A 23,846-nucleotide genomic window follows, 5' to 3' on the forward strand; every position below is an offset into this window, starting at 1 on the left:
TCTGCATGTGGCCGGACCTCGCGGCGGAGCCGAGCCAAGCCAAGAGAATCTGGCTCCGGGAGGTGATGGATCCGCTGAGCTGGCCCAGCCTGGGCTGCAGTAAGCTGGGAGGGAGCTCCCACTCAACCGAGCCAAACAGCGTCTCCTGGGACCTTGCGCTGGGGACTCCTTTGGTCTGGGGCTCCCCCTCCTTCTGAGCAGCAGCGGTGGGGGGAGGGTTCATTTACAAATACGAGTCACCTAAGTCCGCCCCCCACATGCCCATGTTCAGACCGACCCCAGGGGCGTGTCCACGGACAATGGGGGGGCATGTGACCCGCATTCCCCCCTCCACGCGTCCGCCAATGTGGCTCTCTGCCCTCTCTATACCCCTGGCACTGGGATCCTTGCCCGCTATGGAACTCTGACCCCTGTGGACCATTGACAGTAGCTCCCTGCCCCCATGGCTCACTGGCACTAGGACAAAGAGGACCGTGATTCACGGACAGCCAATGGGCCGGACAAACAGCACCAGCAACATGCACACCTGCTGCGGAGTTCGGGGTTACCGAACCGGCAGCGAACCCACCGTGTCCGCCTCGCAAGGAAGCCGGTGACCTGTAGATAGCGATAGGCACTGAATGATGTTTGCTGCTGCCATGGAAATGGTGAATGTGGTGAGCACCCAGACTGGAGGCGCCCCACGCCACCCCGAGGAGGCCGCTGAGAGTGAGTGGAACTATCCAGAGCAGGGCCAGGCGCCCTCCCGCGCCGCTGCTACTGCTAGCGGGGCCCGGCTCCGGGCTGCATTTCAGCAGCGCCCCCATCCTCTGCTCCGCGGCGCGCCGGCCCGCGGGGTCCCCGGCAGGAGCAGCAGCCACAGCAAAGGTGGCAAACTTTGGAGAGAGGCGCGCACAGAGGCACCCCGCGCCGGGCGCAGCTCACTTCGCCAGGGGAGCCGTCTCTCCCTTCGGGGAAAGCTTCCGCGGATCCTTGGGTCCAGGTCGCCTTCTACCCCAAACAATCCGAAACATCGTCAGAGGCGGAGAAGCCAGTCAGTTCCGAGACTTCGCAGAGAGGGACGGGGGCAAAACCAACCCCCCACTCAACCAACTGCTAGTTCCCAGCGTCCCTGCTCACTGACAACGCTCCCCAGTTACAAGTGTGCCGAGCATCTCCGCCTCCTCAGGAACCCACGGGGGAACCAGCCAGGCCACACTTGTGCTCCACGAGAGGAAAAGGGGCGGGAGATCCGCAGCAGCCCGCCGGCCGGCGCCACAAAAGGGGAGACGCTCACCCCGCTGCTTGCCCCTCCAGTCAGCCCCGGCCCGGGGAGCCTCGCGAACAAGCTCGCCCAGCGCGCTCGCACACGCACTCCCATACAGAGCCAGACAAGAAGCAGGCAGGCTGCTCCGGCGATCTCAGTGCTGACAGTAATACCCGAGCCGAGGATGTTTCCAGGCGAATAGTGCACCCTTATGAAAGAAGCCGCGCTGGGGGAGGGGGGTAACCACGCTTGCGAAGAGAAGTGCTATGCAAATCTGCAGTCTCCGAACAGCAAATCACTGAAGCTTGGATGCAATGCAGAGGACGAGCCTATGTTAAAGAAGGAGGCTGAGTTCAGCTCCAAACCATTCGCCCCGCTTTTCCTCTTCCTTTCAGACGCCATGTACTAAAGGAACATGTGTCAGGCGGTGCGGCGAGCACACACAAACGACCCCTCCTAAACTGCCAGCAGAGTCTGATGACGAATTAGTCTAATGCGGGGCGCCATTCCCCTCCTCCGATGGGTCGGATGTGCCGATGTCTAGAAAGCTCACTTACAGCTTAAAAAGAATGACTTCGTGGGCTTTCATTGGACTAAACTTGTCCCACCAGGTGTTCAAACCAGGTCTGCTGACCATGGCTTGCCACTAACCATCTCCTCAAGCGTCTGTTTTGATGAGCTGGTAATTACACACATCACTCCTAACAAAGAGTTCCCATTTTCCCTGACAATGTATGGCTGGGAAAAGCTAGGCAAACCAAAACACAACTAAGAAAGAGATTTAAATAGGTTGATACCGGAACAGCTGGCACAAAACAATGGAAGAAAACATTTGCCTGCATCGCTGCAGATTTAATCCAATATGTTGAAATACTGAATTTAGTATGCTGAATAGGCACATAAACACATATGCTCTTGCTCTTAAAAACAATATAAAGAAAGCCATAAAAAGAAATTTAATGTTTAACTATGAAATTATATAATTCAAATGAAAACGATATTCCCAAGGTATATTGTAGCTCACTGAACACGTATTAAAAATTCAGATGCTTTTTAGAAGCCACCTGATGTAGAAGCATATTCCCATATTCCGTGCAATGCCATTCCTGGACATAACAGGGTGTGTTAAACACAGACTTTCAGCTTTCTTTATTCCAGCAACTCTAGACTTTTGTCTGTTTTCTGCTATGCTGTTAGCAGTGTTCTGATCTATGGGGTGAGTATGTGTGAGAGAAAAAAAAGTGGGTGTTAAAGAAACATTTATATATATTATATATTAGGGCTATCAAGCGATTAAAAAAATTAATTGCAATTAATCACACAAGTAAAAAAAATTATCGTGTTTAATCACACTGTTAAACAATAATAGAATATCACTTATTTAAATATTTTCCATTGTTTTCTACATTTTCCGATATATTGATTTCAGTTACAATACAAAGTGTACAGTATTCACTTTATATTTATTTTTAATTACAAGTGTTTTCACTAAAAAAAGACAAAAAAAATAGCATTTTTCAGTTTACCTAATACAAGTACTGTAGTGCAATCTCTTTATCATGGAATATCACGGTTGGAAGGGACTTCAGGAGGTCATCTAGTCCAACCACTTGCTCAAAGCAGGACCAATCCCTGGACAAATTGAACTGGCCCTTTCAAGGATTGAACTCACAAGCTTGGGTTTAGCAAGCCAATGCTCCAACCACTGAGCTATCCAAGTTAAATTTACAAATATAGAATTATGTACAAAAAACTGCATTCAAAAATAGAACAATGTAAAATTTTAGAGCTTACAAGTCCACTCAGTCCTACTTCTTGTTCAGCCAATCACTCAGACAAACAAGTTAATTAACATTTGCAGAAGATAATGTTCCCACTTCTTGTTTACAATGTCACCTGAAAGTGAGAACAGGTGTTCTCATGGCACTGTTGTAGCTGGCATTGCAAGATATTTACATGCCAGATGCGGTAAAGATGCATATGTCCCTTCATGCTTCAACCACCATTCCAGGGGACATTCATCCATGCTGATGACGGGTTCTGTTTGAAAACCATCCAAAGCAATGCTGACCGATGCATGTTCATTTTCATCATCTGAGTCAGATGCTACCAGCAGAAGGTTGATTGAGTGTTGCTCTTCTAAGATTTCTGAAAGCATGGACCTTACCTCATCTCTCTCAGATTTTGGAAGGCATTTCAGATTCTTAAATCTTGGGTCGAGTGCTGTAGCTAGCTTTACAAATATCACAATAAGAATGGCCCTACTGGGTCAGACGAAAGGTCCATCAAGCCCGGTATCCTGTCTTCTGACAGTGGTCAGTGCCAGGTGCTCCAGAGGGAATGAACGTAACAGGTAATTATCATGTGATCCATCTCCTGTCCGCTCATTCTCAGCTTCTGGCAAACAGAGGCTAGGGACACCATTCCTGCCCATCCTGGCTAATAGCCATTGATGGACCTATCCTCCATGAATTTATCTAGTTCTTTTTTGCACCCTGTTATGGTCTTGGCCTTCACAACATCCCCTGGCAAGGAATTCCACAGGTTGACTGTGCATTGTGTGAAGAAATACTTCCTTTTATTTGTTTTTAAACTTGCTGCCTATTAATTTCATTTGGTGACTCCTAGTTCTTGTGTTATGAAAAGTAGTAAACAACACTTACTTATCTACTTTTTCTACACCAGTCAAGATTTTATAGATCTCAATCATATCTCCCTTAACCATCTCTTTTCCGAGCAGAAAAGTCCCAGTCTTATTAATCTCTCCTCACAGAGAAGCCGTTCCATACCCCTAATCATTTTTGTTTCCCTTTTCTGAACCTTCTCCAATTCCAATATATCTTTTTTGAGAGGGGGCAACAACATCTGCACACAGTATTTAAGATGTGGGCGTACCATGGATTTATATAGAGGCAACATGATATTTTCTGTCCTATTATCAATCCCTTTGTTAATTATTCCTAGCATTCTGTTCGCTTCTTTGACTACTGCTGCGCAGTGAGAGGATGTTTTTAGAGAATTATCCACAATGACTCTCTTTCTTGAGTGGTAACAGCTAATTGAGACCTCATCATTTTATATGTATAGTTGGGATTATGCTTTCCAATATGCATTATTTTGCATTTATCAACATTAAATTTCATCTGCCATTTTGTTGCCCAGTCACTCAGTTTTGAGAGATCTTTTTGTAGCTCTTTGCAGTCTGCCTGGGTCTTAACTACCTTTAGTAATTTTTTACCATCTGCAAATTTTGCCACCTCACTTTTTACCCTTTTATTTTCAGATCATTTATGAATACGTTGAATAGGACTGGTCCAAGAACAGACCCCTAGGGGACACCACTATAGCTATATAAATAAGAAGAAAACAAAGAAAGAAGAAGTGGGACCGCTAAACACTGAGGATGGAATGGAAGTTAAGGATAATCTAAGCATGGCCCAATATCTAAACAAATACTTTGCCTCAGTTTTTAATGAGGCTAATGAGGAGCTTAGGGATAATGGTAGGATGACAAATGAGAATGAGGATATGGAGGTAGATATTACTACATCCAAAGTAGAAGCCAAACTCGAACAGCTTAATGGGACAAAATTGGAGGGCCCAGATAATCTTCATCCAAGAATATTAAAGGAACTGGCACATGAAATTGCAAGCCCATTAGCAAGAATTTTTAATGAATCAGTAAACTCAGGGGTTGTACCGTACGACTGGAGAATTGCTAACATAGTTCCTATTTTTAAGAAAGGGAAAAAAGGTGATCCGAGTAACTATAGGCCTGTTAGTTTGACATCTGTAGTATGTAAGGTCTTGGAAAAAATTTTGAAGGAGAAAGTAGTTAAGGACATTGAGGTCAATGGTAATTGGGACAAAATACAACATGGTTTTACAAAAGGTAGATCGTGCCAAACCAACCTGATTTCCTTCTTTGAGAAAGTAACAGATTTTTTAGACAAAGGAAACGCAGTGGATCTAATTTACCTCAATTTCAGTAAGGCATTTGACACGGTTCCACATGGGGAATTATTAGTTAAATTGGAAAAGATGGGGATCAAAATGAAAATTGAAAGATGGATAAGGAACTGGTTAAAGGGGAGACTACAATGTGTTGTACTGAAAGGTGAACTGTCAGGCTGGAAGGAGATTACTAGTGGAGTTTCTCAGGGATCAGTTTTGGGGCCAATTTTATTTAACCTTTTTATTACTGACCTTGGCACAAAAAGCGGGAATGTGCTAATAAAGTTTGTGGATGACACAAAGCTGGGAGTATTGCTAACACAGAGGAGGACCGGGATATCATATAGGAAGATCTGGATGACTTTGTAAACTGGAGGAATAGTAATAGGATGAAATTTAATAGTGAAAAGTGCAAGGTCATGCATTTAGGGATTAATAACAAGAATTTTAGTTATGAATTGGGGACACATCAGTTGGAAGTAACAGAGGAGGAGAAGGACCTCGGAGTATTGGTTGATCACAGGATGACTATCAGCCACCAATGTGATATGGCCGTTAAAAAATCTAACGCAGTTTTAGGATGCATCAGGCGAGGTATTTCCAGCAAAGATAAGGAGGTGTTAGTACCGTTGTACAAGGCACTGGTGAGACCTCATCTGGAATACTGTGTGGAGTTCTGGTCTCCCATGTTTAAGAAGGATGAATTCAAACTGGAACAGGTTCAGAGACGGGCTACCAGGATGATCCAAGGAATGGAAAATCTGTCTTATGAAAGGAGACTCAAAGAGCTTGGCTTGTTTAGCCTAACCAAAGGAAGGCTGAGGGGGGATATGATTGTTCTTTATAAATATATCAGAGGGATTAATATCAGGGAGGGAGAGGAATTGTTTAAGCTTAGTACCAGTGTGGACACAAGAACAAATGAATATAAACTGGACACTAGGAAGTTTAGACTTGAAATTAGACGAAGGTTTCTAATCATTAGAGGAGTGAAGTTCTGGAACAGCCTTCCAAGGGGAGTAGTCGGGGCAAAAGACATATCTGGCTTCAAGACTAAGCTTGATAATCTTATGGAGGGGATGGTATGATGGGATAGCCTAATTTTGGCAATTAATTTAGCAATTGATCTTTGATTATCAGCAGGTAAGTATGCCCAGTGGTCTGTGATGGGATGTTAGATGGGTTGAGATCTGAGTTACTAAAGAGAATTCTTTCCTGGGTGCTGGCTGGTGAGTCTTGCCCACATGCTCAGGGTTTAACTGATCGCCATATTTGGGGTTGGGAAGAAATTTTCCTCCAGGGCAGATTGGCAGAGGCCCTGGAGGTTTTTCGCCTTCCTCTGCAGCATGGGGCATGGGTCACTTGCTGGAGGATTCTCTGCAGCTTGAGGTCTTCAAACCACAATTTGAGGACTTCAGTAACTCAGACATAGGTTAGGGGTTTGTTACAGAAGTGGATGGGTGAGATTCTGTGGCCTGCATTGTGCAGAAGGTCAGACTAGAAAATCATAATGGTCCCTTCTGACTTTAAAGTCTATGAGTCTGTTTACCTCTCTTCATTCTGAAAACTGACCGTTTATACATACCCTTTGTTTCCTATCTTTTATCCAGTTACCAGTCCATGAGAGCACCTGCTCTCTTATCCCGTGGCAGCTTACTTTGCATAAGAGCCTTTGGTGAGGGACCGTGTCAAAGGCTTTCTGAAAATCTAAGTACATTATATCCACTCGTTCTCTTTGGTCCACATGCTTGTTGACCCCCTAAAGAATTCTAATAGATTGGTCAGGCATGATTTCCCTTTACTAAAACATGTTAACTTTTGCACAACAAATTATGTTCATCTATATGTTTGACAGTATTGTTTGCCCGGTACTGAAGTCAGGTTTACAGGTCTGTAATTGCCAGGGTCACCTCTGAAGTCCTTTTTAAAAATTGGTGGCACATTAGCTATCCTCCGGTCATCTGGTACAGAAGCTGATTTAAATGATAGGTTACAGACTACAGTTAGTAGTTCTGCAACTTCACATTTGAGTTCCTGCAGAACTCTTGGGTGAATACCATCTGGTCCTGGTGACTTATTGCTGTTTAATTTATCAATTTGTTCTAAATCCTCCTTTAATGATACCTCAATCAGGGACAATTCCTCAGATCTGTCACCTAAAAAGAATGGCTCAGGTTTGAAAATCTCCCTCACATCCTCAGCCGTGAAGACCGATGCAAAGAATTCACTTAATTTCTCCGCAATGGCATTATTGTCCTTGAGTGCTCCTTTATCACCTCGATCGTCCAGTGGCTCCACTTGTTGCTTAGCAGGCTTCCTGCTTCTGATATACTTACCAAAAAAAAATTGCTATTACTTTTTGAGTCTTTGGCTAACTTTTCCTCAAATTCTTTTTTGGCCTTCCTAATTGTATTTTTATACTTCATTTTCCAGTGTTTATGCTCTTTTCTATTTTCCTCACTTGGATTTAACTTCCACATTTTAAATGATGCCTTTTTGCCTCTCACTGCTTCTTTTACTTTGTTTTTTAGCCACAGTGGCTCTTTTTTGGTTTTCTTGCTAATTTGGGGTATACATTTAAGTTGAGCCTCTATTATGGTGTCTTTAAAAAGTTTCCATGCAGCTTGCATAGATTTCACTGTACCCTTTAATTTCTGTTTAACTCCTCATTTTTGTGTAGTTCCCCTTTCTGAAATTAAATGCTACAGTCTTGGACCTTGGTACCTTCTATGCATTTTGTCAAATCTGCAGTGAAAATGTTCTTAAAACGAACAACAACATGTGCTGAGTCATCATCTGAGACTGCCATAGCATGAAATATATGGCAAAATGTGGGTACAACAGAGCAGGCGATGTACAATTCTCCCACAAGGAGTCCGGTCACAAATTTAATTAACGCATTGTTTTTTTAACAAGCGTCTCAGCATGGAAGCATGGAATGGTGACTGAAGCATGAAGGGGCATACAAATGTTTAGCATATCTGGCACGTAAATACCTTGCAATGTACCTACAAAAGTGCCATGCAAATGCCTGTTCTCACTTTCTGGTGACATTGTAAATAAGAAGAGGACAGCATTATCTCCTGTAAATGTAAGCAAACTTGTTTGTCTTAGCAATTGGCTGAACAAGAAGTAGGAATGAGTGAACTTGTACGCTCTGAAGTTCTACATTTTTTTTTTTTGAGTGCAGTTATGTAACCAAAAAAAAAAATCTGTAAATTGCACTTTCAGGACATTTGTAAATTTCACTTTCCAAACAAAGAGATTGCACTACAGTACTTGTATTAGGTGTTGATAACATTTTTATAGTGCAAATATTTGTAATCAAAATATACACTTTGATTTCAATTACAACACAGAATACAAGATATATATGAAAAAGTAGAAAAACATCCAAAATATTTAATAAATTTCAATTGTTATTCTTGTTTAACAGTGCAGTTAAAGCAATTAATCACGATTAATATTTTAATCACAATTAATTTTTGAGCTAATTGCATGAGTTAACTGCGATTAATCGACAGAGCTAATATTTATATATACATTAATATTAATTGAAAAGAACTCTATTATGAGTATAAGTTTTCCTAGACACTTTCTAATTTATCATGGTCTATATCGTCAAAGCCCTTAGATCCACAGGGGAAGTAAAAGGGACAGAGGAAACTCTTCTATTCCCAGGAAAGGTTTTGACTTGGATGTCAGAGGAGAGAGCAGGTAGCTTGGGTATTCTATACCTGCTGCAACCACACCTCCCAGTTGCAGTGTAGACATACCCAGATGGATGGTTGCAAGGTTGAACTGTGGCCTTTTCTTGATTGTATTTTCTAGTATTGTAATGAGTTAATAGACTGTCAAACAACTAACACCACTGTGAATTCTCATGCAGTCACTATACAAACTTTTGCTCAGCCCTAGGGTGCATCGCTACCAGATTGTTCTAAAACAGAAGTTTTAACTGGTGTCTCCAATTGCATTTAAAATTGTGTAAGCTGATAATTAACCTGGCCAAAAAACTCTAGTCTACAAACACAGTATTCTACTCTTTCCCCAGAGCAAGGCGGGAGTCGCAGTTTTTTCTCTGGTCATCTCATGGGGGAAGGGAGGTATGTGCAGCTATGCACTGTTCCTTTCTCAGAGCAAATTGTAATGTCACAATCTAGCCCTACGTTTATTGAGAGTTTTATTTGGTACAAAGATAAACATGCACAAGGATAGCAATAAGATGGCGAAAGCACAGTGAGGAAAAATACATACAGATTTAAGGTCCAAATCCTGGAAACACTTACGCACATGTGTAACTTTAGGGCAAGTCTACACTACAAAATTAAGTTACTTTGACATACAGCCTCTCATAGACTCATAGACTCTAGGACTGGAAGGGACCTCGAGAGGTCATCGAGTCCAGTCCCCTGCCCTCATGGCAGGACCAAATACTGTCTAGACCATCCCTAATAGACATTTATCTAACCTACTCTTAAATATCTCCAGAGATGGAGATTCCACAACTTCCCTAGGCAATCTATTCCAGTGTTTAACTACCCTGACAGTTAGGAACTTTTTCCTAATGTCCAATCTAAATCTCCCTTGCTGCAGTTTAAGCCCATTGCTTCTTGTTCTATCATTGGAGGCTAAGGTGAACAAGTTTTCTCCCTCCTCCTGATGACACCCTTTTAGATACCTGAAAACTGCTATCATGTCCCCTCTCAGTCTTCTCTTTTCCAAACTAAACAAACCCAATTCCTTCAGCCTTCCTTCATAGGTCATGTTCTCAAGACCTTTAATCATTCTTGTTGCTCTTCTCTGGACCCTCTCCAATTTCTCCACATCTTTCTTGAAATGCGGTGCCCAGAACTGGACACAATACTCCAGTTGAGGCCTAACCAGCGCAGAGTAAAGCGGAAGAATGACTTCTCGTGTCTTGTTTACAACACACCTGTTAATGCATCCCAGAATCACGTTTGCTTTTTTTGCAACAGTATCACACTGTTGACTCATATTAAGCTTGTGGTCCACTATGACCCCTAGATCTCTTTCTGCCATACTCCTTCCTAGACAGTCTCTTCCCATTCTGTATGTGTGAAACTGATTGTTCCTTCCTAAGTGGAGCACTTTGCATTTATCTTTATTGAACTTCATCCTGTTTACCTCAGACCATTTCTCCAACTTGTCCAGATCATTTTGAATTTTGACCCTGTCCTCCAAAGCAGTTGCAATCCCTCCAAGTTTGGTATCGTCCGCAAACTTAATAAGCGTACTTTCTATGCCAACATCTAAATCGTTGATGAAGATATTGAACAGAACCGGTCCCAAAACAGAACCCTGCGGAACCCCACTTGTTATACCTTTCCAGCAGGATTGGGAGCCATTAACAACTACTCTCTGAGTACGGTTATCCAGCCAGTTATGCACCCACCTTATAGTAGCCCCATCTAAATTGTACTTTCCTAGCTTATCTATAAGAATATCATGCGAGACTGTATCAAATGCCTTACTGAAGTCTAGGTATATCACATCCACCGCTTCTCCCTTATCCACAAGGCTCGTTATCCTATCAAAGAATGTTATCAGATTAGTTTGACACGATTTGTTCTTTACAAATCCATGCTGGCTATTCCCTATCACCTTACCACCTTCCAAGTGTTTGCAGATGATTTCTTTGATTACCTGCTCCATTATCTTCCCTGGCACAGAAGTTAAACTAACTGGTCTGTAGTTTCCTGGGTTGTTTTTATTTCCCTTTTTATAGATGGGCACTATATTTGCCCCCTTCCAGTCTTCTGGAATCTCCCCCGTCTCCCATGATTTCCCAAAGATAATAGCTAGAGGCTCAGATACCTCTTCTATTAACTCCTTCAGTATTCTAGGATGCATTTCATCAGGCCCTGGTGACTTGCAGGCATCTAACTTTTCTAAGTGATTTTTTACTTGCTCTTTCCTTATTTTCTCTTCTAAATCTACCCTCTTCCCGTAAGCATTCACTATACTAGACATTCCTTCAGACTTCTCAGTGAAGACCGAAACAAAGAAGTCATTAAGCATCTCTGCCATTTCCAAGTCTCCCGTTACTGTTACCCCCTCCTCATTGAGCAGTGGGCCTACCCTGTCCTTAGTCTTCCTCTTGCTTCTAATGTATTGATAAAAAGTCTTCTTGTTTCCCTTTATTCCCATAGCTAGTTTGAGTTCCTTCAGACTTCTCAGTGAAGACCGAAACAAAGAAGTCATTAAGCATCTCTGCCATTTCCAAGTCCCCCATTACTGTTTTCCCCTCCTCATTGAGCAGTGGGCCTACCCTGTCCTTAGTCTTCCTCTTGCTTCTAATGTATTGACAAAAAGTCTTCTTGTTTCCCTTTATTCCCATAGCTAGTTTGAGTTCATTTTGTGCCTTTGCTTTCCTAATCTTGCCTCTGCATTCCTGTGTTATTTGCCTATATTCATCCTTCGTGATCTGACCTAGTTTCCATTTTTTATATGACACCTTTTTATTTTGTAGGTCACGCAAGATCTCAAGGGTAAGCCAAGGTGGTCTTTTGCCACATCTTCTATCTTTCCTAACCATCGGAATAACTTGCTTTTGGGCCCTCTGTAGTAATTGAATCAGTTTTACATATCCACATTATACTCCTTGTCTCCGCAATGTGTGTCCTCACCAGGAGTGCTTGCACTGATTTAACTGCGAGTATGGGGCACTGTGGAATGGTTTCTGAAAGACAGCAGTAGTTGATGAAAGCAACACAGTGTCTACACTGACACCATGTCAAGCTAACTACTTCAGCTAAAGAGTCATGTCTCTCGCAGCGGTGGAGTTTAAGTGGCTCTCCACCCAAGGTAAGTCGACCAGAGAGCATCTCCCATCAATACAGCACAATGAAGACACCGGGGTAAGTGATATAGGTTAAGTCAACTCCAGTGAAGTTATTCATGTAGTTGGAGCAGCATAACTTAGATTGACTTTCTCTAGTACTGAGGACAACCCCTGAGTGTCACAACACCTAAATACTTTTGTGGATGCAAGACTAAGTGACTTGCGCAAGATCACATAAGAAGTTTGTGGCACAGCAGGGACTTGGGTCTCCCAAAGAGTATACTAGAGCCCTAGCCACTGGACCATACTTCCTAACTTTTTGAAACCGAAAAGACTGCAGGAAGAAGAAGAAAAAGCCATAATGAAATTGCAAAAATAAAAAAGAAGAAGGAGAAAGGAAAATGAAAAAGAAAATTAAAGGAAGTGGTTGTCTAGAATCTGCAATACAATCTTACATTACAAACACTAATGTATATTACCTACTTGTATAAATTATTTTTTGTTTCCAAAATTTCCTCCTGTATCTGCTACCACTTTGCCAGATCATTATTCAATTGGTGAAACAGCTCCACAAAAAGAAGTTATTCCTCCCAGTCACTGAAACTAACCTTTCAATAACCTTTTCACATATAGTACTGCAGTTTTTAAAAACATCCATTATTTTCCTGACTGCTCACAACGACTGTAACCATTCTACAGATGGGTAATTTAAAATGGATATGACTGGATATGGAAATCCACTATTATCAATCATGCAGATAAATATTTAGCACAGATGGATATAAAGCTGACAAATGTTGAATGGGCTCTCTCTCTCTCAGTCATTCATCAGGAAACCAACTCTATTATAGATTAAATGGACAACATTTTTGCCATTAATTTAAAAGGGAACAGGATTGAGCCCCAGTTGAAGGTCTCTTAGGTCTCAGTCTTGCAACAGATTTCCTCCTTAGGGCCCCCTCAACCTGTGCAAAGCCCTGTTGGCTATTAGAGAACTTGGAGTGGATGTAAGGCTCTTTGTAGATTCCTTTGCAAGATCAGAGCCTTAGTGTACATCCTTACTACTGGACCTGCTGTTTCATTTATCATTCAGGAGCCTTTATAAACTACCTAGATATCAGGTATGAATGAACAAAATAATATGATAGGTACTTCATCTATTATTGTACAGTACACCTTGAAGATGAAAAAGATCTGTAAGTGCTAAGGTATACTATTTCTGCAGTGTACATATACAGCTGCTGCTAGTTTCTAGTGCAAATCTGTGTTTGGAGATTACTTGGAAAGAGCCCATAATGACTTGTTTTTAGGTGTTACAGTCTATCATGTTTATCAGGATCTAGGGATTCAAATCTATAGATCAGTTGACTGCCGTATATTCAAGCTCTGAGCTATGGGTACTGAGAGTACCAAACAGCTAGCCAGTGCAGGCTCTTAACATCAACAAGTTGCCATCATCACAACATCTGAGCCTGTATTAACTTTTTCAGGCTTCTTAAGGACATAATAGTTGAAAGAACACAAAGGGATATCTGAAAAGTAAAGACATAAGTTGCAAGTTAATTTGTACTTTAAAAATTCTCAACACAATATTGAAATACACGTCTCACTGTAGGTGAACTTTCTGCTGTTCCTAACTTCCTGATATTCCATGAAATTCAGGCTTCCTACAGCAATGAATAAAAAACTAGCAGCAACACTAGGATCATGCTCTTGCTTTGTGCTCCTAAAATCCCCATCCCTCACTCCATCTCCTCTCCTAGCTTCTTAGTTCTCCTTGGAGACATCAGCTAAAGCTCACAACTCAAGTAACAAGTAACATATTTGAAAGAACAAAAAGGGACTGGACAGTCCCAGTAACTCTGTAGGATGTAGAGTAGCTGGAATTATTGTGTAAGGAGGTTGCAGAGTTGAAAGATCATTTTCCAATTTGGAAGGTGAGGTTCATTCTGCAGCCAACACCATGCTCTGATGGCTGTTGTGAGTTATGCTATATTTAAATAAAATCAATAAAACACGGTTTCTCCATCCTGCCATGCAAGAGACACAGATTTGATTTCTGAGCATGGCTTCTTGCTGCCTGATCCCTCTGGCTGGGAGCAGCGTGGAGTTAATGTTGGACTCATTTGAGGAAATGACACTTTACATCACTCTGCTCTGAATCTTGTAGCACAGAGAGAAGCCAAGAGGAAACGTATCCAAGTTCTTGGGAAAGGTGTTGCAATGCAGGTCCTAGAAGAGACATGCAGGAAACAAGCCACTAACAACAACAAAGAGGTTGCAGGTAGGAGGAATGACACAGGAAAGAGAAATGGTGGGAAGAGAAAGGAAGAGATGAAAAAAGGGGAAAATAGGTCAAGAAGAATGGTAAAGAGGAGAAGGAAAGTGAAAGAAGAGCAGCAGTGAGAAGGGCAAGGAAGAAAGCAATAAAAGGGAGAAAGAATTCATGAAAGGTGGAGAAGGATGGAAAGAGGAAAAGGAGATTAACAAGTAGAAAGAATGTAGGGAAAGGACAAGAGGTAAAATCCTCTCTCTTTCATTTTTGTAACTGGGGCAGACATTTCTCTCTATTCTGAAGGAAATTGTGGCAGTCAGACTTCCAGTCTTTTAATGTTTTATTTAAAAAAAACTAATTGGGAGTTCTTAACACTCAGAGTTAAGCTTTCTAATGAAAAGTAAAAGTTAAAAGTGTCTGTGAGTAAGCACTGTTAAAACCTATTGAAAGCAACATTTCTTATTTAAAATTGGGGGATTTCAGAGTCATTTTTACCTCCTATTGACATGAGTGGAATATGAATCCCTGTTAGCTGTGTACTTAGGATAGGATAGGTGAAGCTGAAATGGATGTGGTTTTAATTCTCAGGAGCAGAGAACCCTGAACTTAAACCCAATTTGCTGATATTTATGTTGTAATGCCAGACTTCAGTGGCCTCACTTGAAGGAAGACACTATGGTGACAGGAGGGCTGGAAATATGGGCCTTGTCTAAACTAGTTAAAATAAGGGATTTATTTTTTATTAGCGTTAGCTCTGTCAAGCTAATTTAATTGGATGGAAACCCCTATTCAATACCTAGGTCTTGTGTACAAATAGCATATGCTATAATTAAGCTAAAAGTGTTAAACCATGTCTGCTTTGGTGTTAAATGGGGTTTTCATTCCAGTTAAATTAGTGAGGGTGTGTGTACAATTCATCTGGAAGGCATGAGTACAGCATGTGTAGACATACGTGAGCTAGCTTTGATCTTTGATTCTCCCAACACTGCTGAAGAAATTGGTACTGTAGCGCCACAGAAGAATGAGATCCCTGACTACAGCCAAAATTCTACTAATTTGGACTCCTCAGCTCCTGCTAGAAAAAAGTGCAATAACAGTTTGCAAATTAATCATCATGTAGATTGATGAAGTTCAAGAGTAGATGCCTATACTAGAATCCAGAGTTGTGGGACACTGCTAAATATATATTCAGTATGAACACCCTAATTATACACAATCCCTGTTCATTGTTTAAAGGTCTCTAAACAATAGGAACAATATATGAATTACTGCACCTTTCATATCATGTGCTGCATACAGGCTGTGGGCTCTGTGACCATTTATTGGAACATTAAGTGAGGTATTATGCTGTCAGTTAAAATAAAATCAAAGGCTACTGTAAGCCCAGGTGCAAGTCTCCCTAGATGGAAAGTCCACTGGGAGGAAGTTGCAGTGGCAAGAAGTTGCCATGACCTCTGCTTCATTATGGGGGTGCAGAGATAGCCAGAATAACCTCAGAACAGACCATGCTGATTAGGGAGTCAGTGTAGCTAGGGTAGCCAAGAATTGATGATTCAGCATATCCTCTGAGAAACTTTTCCTAATGGGGTTTCTTTCGAGTCTTCCCAGGCAGAGATTCTAGCTGTCTTCTTCCAATAAAACTGGAAGGAAACAATATGGCAGTGTCACTACTTCTGGCAGAGGGATGTGTAATGTAAAATGGGTTGGAATTCCACCCTGGCAATCGTACCAGTATCTAATTTCTTTAAGATCAGGCACCAAGTCTGCTACAAAAAATCTATGTACATTCTTGTTGGAAAATGTTAGTCTACACGACCAGCAAAATTAAGCTAAACCAAACAATACAACCATTTATTTTACACACCCAGAAAGCACTAGTCAATATTGTGGACAAATAGGACACAAATATGTAGTTTATTAAGAGAGGCAAAAAAGAAGGAGAGACCACTAATTACTTCTAACTTTAAAATGTTCAAATATAGTTTTTTTGTTTCAAATTTGCTTTTTAAAAAGTATCACTATCGAGCTAAGACTTGGCATTCCAGCTTGTAGCACCAAGCAAATGTCTATATCTAAGTTATAAACCCCTAAATATAGGGATTTAAAATGGAGATGACATTTTAAATGTAGTGATGCAAATAGTGCCAATATAACCTAATATATTAGCCCCGAGGGGATGAAGATTTGATTGCTGGTTTCAGAAAACCTCTCTGTGGCTCCATTCAAATTGCATAATTATTCTATATCCTTCAAATGGAGTGTTGTATGTTCTAAAATATTTATCCTTGGAAGAATATTTGATTCCCACCCCACACATTCTTTCAAAAGATATATATGACCTGAGAGGTACATGAAAAAATCGTTAATCAGGTTTATACTGTGCACCAATTTAATTTATGTATTTATGTGTTTATTTATTTTGTGTAGAACCCTTACTTTTTTCCAAAATTTCCTCACTTATGTTGCCAAACTGATTCCCCTAGAGAGCCATGTCTTTATCTTGACAGGTGTTAGTGAGATCTGCAGAGTCTCGGTGGAATTGTTACTGGTTGCTTTGAGGTACAGTAGAAAACATTAAATCTGCAAACTAATGAACTTACTTTATTTCATTCTAAATAAAATGAACCACACAGTGAGCTGGATTAATTGACTAATGCCTTTTTAATGAAGATTTTATTGGGCATATGGTATGGTCTTATTATTTTATTCAATATCTACACACGCGAGAGCTTGAAATAAAATATACAGGTTTCTTTCCTGTTACATAAATAGATCAAAAGCTAAGGATCACAATACTCTGCCATTTTGTTTACCTTGTAGGACTAAATTAGAGTGAAGAACAATTCTGTAACGGCAGTTTAAAACAAAAAAACAAAAACAAGGGAGGTCCCAGTGAAGGGAAGAGAGAAAAAAATGCAATTTTGTGCTGCTACAGCTTGGAAAGAAAATAACTGTTGCCTTTGGTATGCTAACTTAAAAAAAAAATCTCCATACTGACAATGACAAAACTTCATTAATTAAAGATAGTAGCTTCTAAATGTTAAATAGTTCATTGCCTTAGTTGTGTACAATTAGGATTTCTCAGCCCTGAGCTATAATGTGCTACATTTTTGCAATGCATATCAAAAATATAATTAAAACAATAGGTGCTTTTAACCAACAAACTGAATCAGTTTCAGTAAGATGAAACAAGCCAGTATCTCTTCCAACCAGCCATATATTTTGCTGTTAATTATGATTTGATATGTACTGTGTATGTGTAGATCTGCATCTGTACGCGCATGTGTAAGATCAGAACATAAGGGGGAAAACAAAACCAACCCCCCCAACACTTTCCTAAGTAAGTCATCTCTGGGAATGTGCTGCTGAATTAGTTAGAAACCCTTACCAGCACTCCAAAGAATAGCTACAACACATACAACTTCAGCTTTGATACAGTATATCAAATCCTTAATTTCTTTTTTCATTTTCCCATGTACATTTTCACCTTGCTTCAGTTTTAACAAATTGTCCACTTGAGACACAAAGAGCATTTTATAGTCAAGCTTCCAGCTCTCCCCCCAACCCTCTTTTTTTTTATTTACTTCAACAACAATTTAGCAGTCATGCCTCAGCAGAGGGATAAGAAAAGAGATACAGAGAAAAGAGAGTAAGAGCATCGTTTCTCTCTCCTTCAGCATCAGCAGCCAGAAACAGTATGAAACCAATGGATCATGAAGAAAAGCAATTTCCTACTTCAGGGATTAAGCAGTGCCCTCTTTTGTATTGTTAAATGAAAGTTTTAGATTTTTTTTTCAAGTAATACTGAATTTTTTCCAATTTAAATAAATACACTCCGGAGAAGCTGTAACTGAGTCCAAAACATATCCCGTCCTAGCTAATCAATAGCACAGACAAAACCCTTTATGTTGTACTTCTTTGAGCATTCCTATTGATGCAGCAAGAAAAATTAAGCCGCTACACAAGCCAAAGATAATTACCTTAAAAAGGAAGAATTTCAAGTGATACATGAGATCTCTTGCTTTCTTGAGGACAAATATAGGTGATTTTAATATTAAAAATATATACAATTATGTTGCAGCATTCAAACAGCCAGCCAGCTAAGTTTTACTAGTACAGTACAAGCTTTCCCAAACGAGTGGCACCACAAAGTTAATTGCTCCTCTGTCTGTATTCTGTTAAGTCTATGGATGATACATAACATGCTTTTTAATAATATGAACCTAAGCATCCCTATGGTAGTAGGATGAAGATATGAGTTCTATTCCTGTCTCTGCCACAGACTTCCTGTGAGACCTTGGGCAAATCACTGCAAACCACTGCTCATATAAGAATCAGTTGACAAGAGGAGTCAGTGGTATTATTCCCATGAGTGAGGACAACTTGCATGGGTAAAAATTGGCAGAATCGGACCACTAGGGCCCAATTCTTAGAAGGAGCTGAATATTCCTATAAAATTTCCAATTGCCATCAATCAGGCACTGTGTGCCTTAATTTCGTCATCTGTAAAACTGGGATAACAACTTGTAAGTACTTCACAGTGTGAGGCTAAATACGATGTTTGAAGTATTCTGAGATAACTGGACAATAAGTGTTATACTTAGTATTCCCTTTGATATGTGGGCCCCCATCGATTTTAGAATTAATTATGGATAGGAAAGTATAAGGTCCCAATCCTGCAAACCTCTGTTTACCCTTACTTAATGAGACTAATATGAGAAGGAACTATTTGTGTAAATGTGGTTTGTAGAATCAAGCCCATCCTCCCTAGTTATGAATTCAAATAATAGTTGTACATATAAAGACTTTGGGGACAGAAACTCATTTAGCTTATCCCATATTTGCATTTTCGGCTTTTTTTAAAAATGAGTCATGTTTAAGGAAGTTACACATTTTCTTGGCTCAGATCTGGCATACATGGTGTACAATTAAATAAAAGAAACCCAAATTAGTTCTATAAGAAGTTGTGACAGAAAAGAAAATGCAAGAAAATTCAGCTATGACTGTATGTCTCAATCCAAATTTGCCTTATTTTGCCAGTTTCTTAAAAAATGTAATAAAGGATGTTTCATCTTTAAGGATTTTCAATTTTACTTGCTTTTCTCAGTTTATGTCAAAACAATAATAGAAGTAGTGGGGCTGTGGAGATATATGTATACGGGTACCAAGAGAAATGCACAAATTACAGAATTTTAAAATGCTGCCATAATACTAATTTTTAAAGACGTACCAAGGGCTGGATCCTAGCGCCCATTGAAGACAATGGCAAAATTCTCATTGCTTCCCATAGAAAACCAACTGGACCCCACGTTTATATTATTAACCTGGAGCCTGATCCTTCAATCCTTGCATGCCCAGAACGACCATTGACTTCTGTGGGAGTTTTGGGTGCACTAGAAATACAGGCTCAGGGGCCAACTTGTGTTATATTACATTCAGTATTGCTGTCCAGATAAACTTTCAGAAGTTGTCTTTTTGTTTAGAAAGTTTTCAAAGAACACCATATTGCCCCAATAGCCTATTATAGTTCCTTCACATTTAACAGGCTGTCAATCCATGGAGCCTTTTCCACTTTGATGTGCACAAAGAACTGCCAGTAAAGTTAACCAGGGTTATGCACAAGAATTGGGTGGCACACGTAGTATGGATTGCTATGCTGTTTCCATATCCCTGATCCTTTCAGAGCAGTTGTTTATTTGCTGCACAGGGTTGTGGTGCATATGCTGCTGATTTTGGGAGTTATCTTAACAACAATATTTAGCACGTATGTAGTGCTTTTCATAGAAGGGTAAGTATACATAAGCCGATACTACACCATCATTATCATGGTCAAAACTCTGAAATTCTTAGTTTTCACTCAATTCTTACTCAGGAAAGACTCTAATCGGAGGCATTGAGAGACTAAACATGATGTGATACAGAGTAACTATTCAAATACTAAGAACCCCTTTCTCCCATTGATTTCAATCCTATACATTAATTTTAAATAATAAAACAAAGAATGGTTCCTCCAGTCTGACTTGTGAAGGTGAAGCTAAAGTCATACCAATAGTTTATGAATGGCAGAGCACATAGAGGTGAGGTTTACACTGACAAAATACTTTTGAGCTCTAAAGCAGAGTGGCTCTGCACTGAATAGATTATACCTAAGGGTCTAACGGACTGATCTTCTACTGATGAGAAACTGGGTAGCTCCTTTCAAGTTAATGGAATTACATCAATTTACACCAGCCCAGGATTTGGCCAATATCTTAGTGCTAAAATATCTCAGTACAATCATATGAAATATAAATTATTAAACATTATTTTTATTCTCACCTCCTCTGCTAATGATCACTTTATTATTAATGCAAAAAGAGATTTAGAGCAATGCTCTTATCATTAAAATAAAGACCCATTTCATATAGAGGATACCCTGCAAGTGTACTTGCTTCTCATGGAATTCTTCCAGGAGATGGGATCTATATACATTATAATATCAACGTTTTAAATTGGTAATGAGTTATTGAATGGTACAGTGGGAAATAACAGAAAACTTGAATAACTTTTAAGGGAGCTTCTGTTATCTGGGAGAACTTCAACTAGTCTATTTGCAATACATACAGTAAAGCTATATAATACATACAGTTTATTTTATTATTGTTCCCTTGCACTTATATAGCATCTTATATCAGAGGAGCTTTATGAATTATAAACAGTATGGGCCCATCTTGCTCTCAATAGCTAAATTCGGATTGACTAGAGTTGGGCAGACTTGGGCAGCTAGACTCATAAGATTATTACATATGTGAGAAAAATCTTGATTGGCTGAAATTAATTATTGATGTGTCAGAAAGGATTTTGTTTCTTCCCTCTCCATGTGGCAATACTGGGAAGGTTTGGGACCATGTAAAGTAGTCAGATTTCTAAAATGATTAGCTGCAGAGAACTGCGTGGTAACTATTATTCAGTACAGCTCACAGCAGGTAAGTAATAGTCCTTTTATTTGTTTGTTTCTTCATTCCTAGACATCTAACTTCATATCCTGTTAGAATACTAATTTCAAAAGGACAAACATTATACTTTGAAATGTCTGGCCATAATGATGAGATTTGCAATATTTCTGATGACATTCACCATGTGTACAAGTACATATATAGCTATTGTAGGGAGATGGCGTGGATGACTGCTAGCAAGGCTGGCTGTTGGAAATCCTCCTGAGTTCTAATCCCAGCTCTGCTACTGACCTGCAGTGTGACCTTTGGAAAGTCATTTCAACTTCCCCTTATGTAATGTTGGAGAGCTAATATTACCTTTACGGCAGTTCTGCAGAAAAGGACCTGAGGATTACAGTGGATGAGAAGCTGGATGTGAGTCAACAGTATGCCCTTGTTGTCAAGAAGGCTAATGGCATATTGGGCTGCATTAGCAGGAACATTGCAAGCAGATCGAGGGAAGTGATTATTCCCCTCTATTCGGCACTGGTGAGGCCACATCTAATTGTGCCAATTTTTGGGCCCCTCACTACAGAAAGGATGTGGACAAATTGGAAAGAGTCCAGTGGAGAGCGTCAGAAATGATTGGAGGGATGAGGCACATGATTTATGAGGAGAAGCTGAAGGAACTGAGTTTATTTAGTCTGCAGAATAGAGGAGTGAGGAGGGAGTAGCTTTCAACTACCTGAAGGGGGTTTCCAAAAAGGATGGAGCCAGGCTGTTCTCAGTGGTGGCAGATGACAGAACAAGGAGCAATGATCTCAAGTTGCAGTGGGGGAGGTCTATGTTGGATATTAGGAAAAACTATTTCACTAGGAGGGTGGTGAAGCACTGGAATGGGTTACCTAGGGAGGTTGTGGAATCTCCATTCTTAGAGGTTTTTAAGGCCTGGCTTGACAAAAACCTGGCTCGGGTGATTCAGTTGGGGTTGGTCCTGCTTTGAGCAGGAGGTTGGACTAGATGACCTCCTGAGGTCTTCTCCAACCCTAATCTTCTATGATTCTATGATTCAGTGGCGGTATGTGCAATAATTAATGTTTACACAACATTTTGAACTTGAAAATGCTAGATATTATTGTTTTTATTAATTTCTTGTTGTGGTAAACATCAAAATGTTTTCAAGAAAAATATTGGTTTTGACTTTCTTTAGTCAACATTTACCTCTGCAGTCCTTACATCTTGCCCTTGATCTTATTTATAAAAGAGATAGATAAACTAGGGCACTAAGTTTGGAGGCCCAAAACTACAGGCCCAATTTGTAAATCAGGTAGTTGGACATCCTGGGGGTCCCATACGGAGACATAAGTGGCTATTTGAATACACAGAATGAAAGAATGCCTAATTTGGAAGGCAAACCTTCAAGCCTGTGGTTGCAGCTTTAGAGGCTGAGGCTCAAAAATGACCTCCAAGGCTCAATTCTAACCCTACAATCAAAGCCTGAGTAAAACAACTTTGCTTGTTTGAGGGAGCTGAAGGAAAAGTAATTCTCACTCCCAACCAAAAAATGGGGCATGCGGCAGCTACAGAGCCAGACCAGGTCCAGGGGCACTGGAGTTAGGGGTCCTGGGTATGCGGCAATACTTCCTGCTTGAAGTAATGATAGTAACCAAATGCACAGTTTCCATCATATACAGGGTTTACAGTTTTGGTCAATGGCTTTCAGTATGCCCACTATACAAATTGTTCCAGAGCCCCTAACCAGGTCTAGTTATTGTTGCAGAGTGAATGCAGTACAATGCTCCCTCCCTACACAGGCTGACATCTCTGTGGGTCAGTGCTGGCCACACTCCTGACATGCCTCCAAACACATCATTTCTTCTCCTTCTCCATGGTGAGCTGCACTGAGCTCTCACCGAGAGCTATTCTGCAGTGCACAGGGATGGCGGGAGTTCTCTTGTGCAAGGCCTGTCTCAGGATTTGGTCCTCAATTAATAATCTCTTTACAGATAGTTCTGATTATTGAACACCCTTTCAGTGGGATGCTCTTGTCTGTAGTCCCCACTTTCTCCTTTCTTCAAATAAATGGTTTCTTTGATCCATACCGTAACATAAAATAGACCTGTTGCAACTCACTCTTCCTTGGATTGCTGATGGCTGCATTGTATATACTAAGAAAAATATCTCAAAATAGACTTTTCAGGCATGTGAGCCTCTTTAGAAACCTTTTGTAATGGCTTTACAATACATATTTGCAATGCTCTGAACACTGATTTGAAAAACAATGAATTGTGGTTTACAATTTCAGTTTGGATCCTTCACCACTATAATATTATTAGTGAAACAGAAAAGCCCCTAAATAATATAGGGGTTGCAGTGGCAACACTGAACAACTGACACACCAGAGAAACCTCACTATTTCAGATCAAATTTACAAGAGCAATCTGACACCCATTAAGGGCAAGAGCCAGCATCACCACAGTATGATGGAAAACTTCTCAATCAGTGAACAGGATGCCACCAGGGAAGGTGGGGAGATAGGCATCAGAGGAGGTGGACAAGAGTGGAAATAGGGACAGAAAGGAAATAGTAGAAAAGAATTTGAATCCATGTGCCCTACAAAATAAAAACCAAGAACGTTTTGATTTATGGGGG

The 23,846-nt window shown here is 40.5% G+C and overlaps 1 protein-coding gene across 19 annotated transcripts in view; it reads right to left on the minus strand.

Moving 5' to 3' along the window:
- The window catches only part of NRXN1 (neurexin 1), a 1,267,446-nt gene that overhangs the window by 457,737 nt on the left and 785,863 nt on the right, over positions 1 to 23,846 (minus strand). For 3 of the 19 annotated variants that reach the window (XM_050951745.1, XM_050951744.1, XM_050951743.1), the window contains exon 1: positions 569 to 1,639. The exons of 15 other annotated variants lie outside the window; for them this stretch is intronic. In XM_050951745.1, the coding sequence (XP_050807702.1) occupies positions 569 to 806 (238 nt within the window). In that variant the 5' untranslated portion in view covers positions 807 to 1,639. Of the gene's footprint in view, positions 1 to 568; positions 1,640 to 23,846 lie in introns of those variants that run through there. One more of the 19 variants, XM_050951742.1, reaches the window with a different exon arrangement.

Source organism: Gopherus flavomarginatus, chromosome 4 (assembly GCF_025201925.1).
Source record: "Gopherus flavomarginatus isolate rGopFla2 chromosome 4, rGopFla2.mat.asm, whole genome shotgun sequence".
In the NCBI taxonomy this organism is placed as follows: domain Eukaryota; kingdom Metazoa; phylum Chordata; order Testudines; family Testudinidae; genus Gopherus; species Gopherus flavomarginatus.